The sequence below is a fragment of the Trichechus manatus genome, unplaced genomic scaffold, assembly GCF_000243295.1.
Source record: "Trichechus manatus latirostris isolate Lorelei unplaced genomic scaffold, TriManLat1.0 scaffold00207, whole genome shotgun sequence".
In the NCBI taxonomy this organism is placed as follows: Eukaryota; Metazoa; Chordata; class Mammalia; order Sirenia; family Trichechidae; genus Trichechus; species Trichechus manatus.
The window spans coordinates 1,022,029-1,027,941 of NW_004444143.1; the positions used below are offsets into that span (position 1 = coordinate 1,022,029).

Genomic DNA, 5,913 nt, shown 5'->3' on the forward strand with positions numbered 1-5,913 from the left:
GGAGACGGTGTGCTGGAGCACGGTCGGGGTGGAGGGCAGGGAGACGGTGTGCTGGAGCACGGTCGGGGTGGAGGGCAAGGAGACAATGTGCTGGTCACTGCAGGATGGAAAGCACACCCCTGGCCCAGAAGCACCCCCTAGTGGCTTCAGTTTGAACTAGCGTGAGAACCAACCTCCTCCCCATCCCCTAGGATCCAAGAGCAGCCTGGCTGTTCCTCTCCAGCCTCATGTGCCCCGTACCCCCTCCGCCATTCTAGAAGCACAGGTCCTTGGTTGCTGCTCAAACACCAGGAATTCTTGACCACCATGGGACCTTTGCTCTTGCTGTTTACCCTGCCCAGAGCGCTCTCCCCACACCTTCAGATTGGTCACCCCTCAATTCCTTCAGGTCTCAGCCCCTGCCCGGCCCACAGACCTGCCCTAACACAGCCCATCACTTCCTCCCCGGCACTTGTCATGGTGCACTAGGCAACTTCCTGCTGGTTACAGCTGCCCCCCCCAGGCTGTCAGCTTTGTGAGAGCAGAGATGCTTGTCTCTTGTTCACTGCTGTACCCCTAGCACCTGGCAGAGTACCTGGCACAGAGTGGGCACGGCTGAAGGTTTCTGAACTGATGGGTGAGTGAATGAGCGAGTCACCTACCCCGGAGTCCCCCCAGGATGTGTGGGGATGGGGGAATGTGCCAGGACCCTGTCCCCCCGCCATGCCCAGGCCCCAGCCTACCTGGCAGTATTGATGATGTGCTGCTGTCTGTTCTCCTTGGGGTCCAAAATCACCACCACACAGCTGTTAGGAGGGAGGAAAACGTGCCTGAACTGGGGGACACGCTGAAGTGCAGGGACGACTCCAGTCCCAGCAGAAGAGCTCACGCAGAGACAAAGCTCCTGTGAGCAGAAGATTCTCTCTCTGGCCTCTTCCTGGTGTTTATGCTGAGAATCCTAGGGCACTTTACACTACTAACATACTCTTAGGGAAACCAGTACTAGTCTATGGGCCCTGGGCTAACAAAGGCCTTGTTTTGAAATCTTCACAACTGCCAGATGAGGTCAGGACTCTTGAGTCCATTTTACAGAGAAAGAAACTGAAGCCCAGCAAGGTGAAGGCCTTTGTCCAGGGTCACCCAGCAGGTCAGGGGCAGAGCCGGGATGTGAAGCCACACATGTCAGATGCACGAGCCCACATCCTTGTCCTCTACCCTGGACTGCTTCCCAAGACTTTGTAACAGACAGTGTTCATTGGGACTTACTATGGGCCTGCCTCGCCCTCCCCAGCGGGGAGTCCCTTCAGCACCCAGAGCAGTGCCAGGCTAACTGGAAATTTGTGGAATAAACGGCTGCAGGATCTCCTTGAGTCCTCTCAACCACCAAGGGCAGGACAGTCACGAGATTCGCATTACAGAGCAGAAGCAGAGGCTCGAGAGAGAGGCAGAGGTGTACGTGGTGGGGCCGGGTCACGGACCAGGCCGCCTGACACCACCGCTTGGTCTAAGCCACCTGTCTTTCCCACAATCACCGCAATCTCCACCTGCAGTCACAGTTAAGGCTTCCATAGCCCTCCCTCCAGGCCAGGTGCTGTTCTAGACACAGACGGGCCAGCAGGATCCGGCTCACAGCCCTCAGAAGTAGGCAGTGTTCCCCATACTCTACGGACAGGGAAGACGATGCCCAGACAGATTCACCCGTGACTCCCCAGGCCAGGCTAGAAAGGCTCCAAATTCCACGGCAGCGACCAGAGGCCGAGGCCGGCCCGCTTGCTCACCCGGCTGAGTAGGCCACGTGGCCTGTGCCAGGGTCACAGGTTAGGCCGCTGCTGTTCTGGGCCGTGATGCCAAGCACCTTCTCGAGCGACACCTGCAGAGACAAGGCCCAAGTCAGAAACAGCCGCTCCTAGCAGGTCCCACAGCACCTCGGCCACCCGCTCAGTCCTCGCTGCGCTCACGGAGCTTCTGCAGTCAGGCCAGCTGCTAACGCTCGTTCGCCTCCACGTTCCTTTGACAGGTACACGGTGCTGGGTGCGGGGTGGGGACTGGGGGAAAGACAGACAAAAACCCCTGCCCTCCGGAGCTCCCACTCTGACAGGGCAGGATGAAAGATGTGGAAAGTGAACAAAACAAGTATATAAACTAAATGTCAGGTGACAGCAGGGGCACAGGGAAAATACAGCAGGAAAGACGCTCGGGGAGGGAGGGCAGGGGATGTGGAAGGCCTCACTGTGAGGCCACCTTTGAATGAGTATGCAAATACTTTCACGTGGTTGAAAGACTTGAATCTCCACAACAATTCACGGAAGAAGGCGCTATTATCACCTCTATTTTACCGACGAGGCCCCTGAGGCCCAAGGTCCCACAGCTGCGGAGCAGCGAGCTTAGGACACAAACCCACAGTCTAGCTCCACAGTCAACACTTTGGGTGCTGCAGGGGAGACACAGCAGTAAGCACAAGTGGATACGTCTGTTCCCTCATCAAAGTCACAGTCCAGAGGTTCAACAAGTGAAGAGGCCAGTGAGCGTCACAGTTCACGTTTTACAACTCTCTAAGCAAAGTAAGTTCAATGGGTCACTCCCATGATAGTTGACTAGACAATTTATACAGAGGAGGGACTCACAGAACAGAGCTATTTTCATATTTTGAATAGACATAATTATTACAGGGCAAAACATTTTCAAGCAAGTCCTTGGCCTTAGAACGGAAAGGCAAGCATAAGATAATAATTAACCCGTAGCTATCAAGTCGATTCCGACTCATAGCGATCCTACAGGACAGAAGAGAGCAGAACTGCCCCATAGGGTTTCCAAGGAGGGCCTGGTGGAGTCGATACTGCTGACCTGTTTGTTAGCAGCCAAGTGCTTAACCACCGCGCCAACAGGGCCCCTAGATGATAACAGCCAGCATTTACTGAGCACCTACCAGGAGTCACACACTGCATGAATCCCATAACTGTATGAACTTACTTAATGCTCACAATAACCCTGCGATTCTGTCACTATCGTTAGACCAGCCTCATCTGAAATAGAGGCCCAGAGGGGGTTAGGTAACTTCAGCCCAAAGTTACCCGTTCAGGGTAGAGCAGCCGGGAGTCTACCCCAGGCAGCCAGGCAACGGCACTCTCGTGGTTTATCTGTCAATCAGCATTACTGGACTGACTGGTCATTGTTGGACTAAATCCTCTGCAGACTAGATGCACTCTGTGCCGCCTGACGAGGTAAATGACACGTATTACCCAAAACACACAACGGTAATAACAGCAAAAACGGACACTAACGGGGTATGTGCTGTGTGCCGGGCGCTGTTCTGAGTGCTTAAGGTGGCTTTGTCATTTAATCCTCGCAAATGCCCTGTGAAAGAGGAAACGGAGGAACGGAAAAGCTCCTGACTCGACAGCAAGGACAGAATTAAAGTTCAAGCCCGGGCAGTCTGGGTCCAGAGCTTGTGCTCTTAACCGCTCGGCCACACCGCCTCTGAAATTGCTGTCGGTATTCCCCTACGTTTATACGCTGCTGAAGCTTCCAAGGCACTTCCAGGAACAAGCTAAGGGCTATGAAGAACAGGGTGAAGGAAGAGAAGTTGAGAGGGGTGTCCGCTTCAGACTGGGGTTCAGGAAGGCCTCCTGGGTAGGGATATTCAGTCTGAGACTCAAGGAACGAGAAGGAGCCAGCCAGGTAGACTGCAGCAAAAAGCCCAGGCAGAGGCCTCACCAAACACAAACAGCTTGGAGCCTCAGGGAGGCAGAAAGGAGACTGGCAGTGTGGCTGGACCTTGGTGAGAGGGGGGCCGGGGAGCTACAACCAGAGAGGTGTGCGGGGCCCACGTGGCCCAGCTTTGCAGGCAGGAGTTGGGGATACGTTCAGAGTGAGCAGGAAGCCACTGAGAAGGAACAAGATTCAGCAATAGCTACCACCGAGTCCTTGGGTGGCGCAAACGCTTAAGTGCTCAATTAGTAACTGAAAGGCTGGAGGTTCAAACCCACCCAGAGGCACCTTGGAAGAAAAGCCTGGCAATCTGCTGCTGAAAGGTCACAGCCTAGAATATGAAGCACAGTTCTACTCTGAAATAAACAGAGTCTCCATGGGTTGGAACTGACTCCACGGCAACTGCTGTGCTTTGTTTTGATCCCCCCTTTATCTGACGTTATGCTCTGTGCCAAGCAGATCACATTAATAATTTCACTTTATCTCCCTGCAACGCCAAGGTCTGGTTATTATTATCTCCATTGTACAAAAACACTCTGTAGCTAAGGGAGTTGAAGAACAATTTTTTTAAAAACCGATGCCATGCTAATGGAATTCCTTCTACTTACTGTAGGATTTAAGGAACCACTGTGCTATACTCCCTCCCCCTGGGGCCAGTACTGCTGAGACTTCACAAATATTACTCACATCCTCTCCGTAGTTTTGAGTGGCAATATGAAACAAGAATCCCACCTTGGTAAGGAAAAGGAAGGAGGCAGGGCAGGGCGTGAGGGAAGGCTGAGCAGAGCTGAGAAAGAATTAGGGTAGGTAGGACTCTGGGTAAACCCTGGTTAAAAAAAAAAAAAAGAACCAGTTGCCATGGGGTGGATTCTGACTCATGAGGACCTCATGTGTGTCAGAATAGAACAGTGTTCCATGGTTTTCGGTGGCTGATATATTGGAAGTACATCCCCTGGCTTGGACTCGAACCTCCGACCTTTCGGTTAGCACCACCCGGGGACTCTGAACCATGGTAAAAACCGGTTGCCGTCCAGTCGATTGCGACTTACAGAGACCCTATAGGCCAGAGTAGACCTGCCCCACCGGGTTTCCAAGCAGCGGCTGGTGGATTTGAACTGCTGAACTTTTGGTTAGCAGCCGAGTTTAAAGACCCTAAAGACTCAGCGGGGCGGGGCCAACAAAGGCATAAGGGGAGAAACGTCTAAAGGTGATTGAGTGGGGCTTAAGGGACACGCAGGAAGGGGATTCTAGGAGGTAACTGTCAGAATCCAAGAGGCATGAAAGGTGTACCAGGGAGGAACTCCCGGCATGTTCCAAGGGCTGGAGGGGGTAGGGGGCTGGGATCAGGGGCAGAGAGGTGGGGCTAGGAATGATGGGCAGGACCCAAGAGGTGGAGACGGCACAGTGGGCGGGGCCTTGCCTAGGGAGGCGGGACTTGGGGGAGGAGGCGGGGCCAGGGAGCAGCCGGAGGGGATGAGCCCCGGGCTGATAGGCGGGGCCAAAGGTCTGAGGGCGGGACCAGGGGGAACTGGGAGGGGTAGGGCAGGCAGCTTCTCACCCGGCTCTGCACCGCGTCCTCCGGCGCCGCCGTGAGTCGTGTCCGCCGCCGGAGGCAGAGCGGTGGGGCGGGGGGCGGGGAGGACTGGCCCCTCCGCGCCGGAATCCCCGCCGTGACGGACGACAGTTTCTGGGCCGCGTCGTTCCGCGCGTAGACTCCGGGGCCCAAGGCCGCCATCGTCGCAGCGGGGTCGGGCGGCCGTTACGCGGCTCAACCGCCGCTGCCGCCAAGAACCACTCGAATAGCGAAGGGCCGCGGGAAAGCCGGCGCCGCCGCCCATTGGACGCGGCGGGCCTCCGATCTGGCCAATCTCAGGGCTGCCGGGCGGCGCTTGTGACCAATGAGGGGTAAGAGGCGGGGCGGAGTCTCCAGCGTGGTGGAGCCACCGCAAAGCGTACCGCCCGTGGTAGGAAGCGTGTGAGTTCGAGTCTACTTGATGCTCTGATCAAGCGTGGTGGTGCTTTTCATCCAGTCTGCGTTTTTATCACTCACTGGATATACATGTTTATGAGGTAAGGCCATAACTTCGTCACCTCGCTTTTTGCGGCCAGCCAGGTTGACTAGCCGCGCAGTTCGACAGTTACCCGCAAGTACCCATACGGTGGAGCCGAAAGATTGACAGGCCAGTCCATTTGGTTGGCGCCAAGGTCAGAAACGCCGTGACGACA

General features: G+C 55.4%; 1 protein-coding gene across 1 annotated transcript in view; it reads right to left on the minus strand.

The window, feature by feature from the left end:
* The window catches only part of WDR62 (WD repeat domain 62), a 45,848-nt gene extending 40,426 nt beyond the window's left edge, over positions 1-5,422 (minus strand). Inside the window, exons 1-3 of the mRNA XM_004388177.1 lie at positions 5,246-5,422; positions 1,758-1,849; positions 723-785 (exon numbers count right to left, since the gene is read on the minus strand). Of these exons, the coding sequence (XP_004388234.1) occupies positions 723-785; positions 1,758-1,849; positions 5,246-5,422 (332 nt within the window). The remainder of the gene's footprint in view (positions 1-722; positions 786-1,757; positions 1,850-5,245) is intronic.
* Positions 5,423-5,913: the final 491 nt, after the last annotated feature.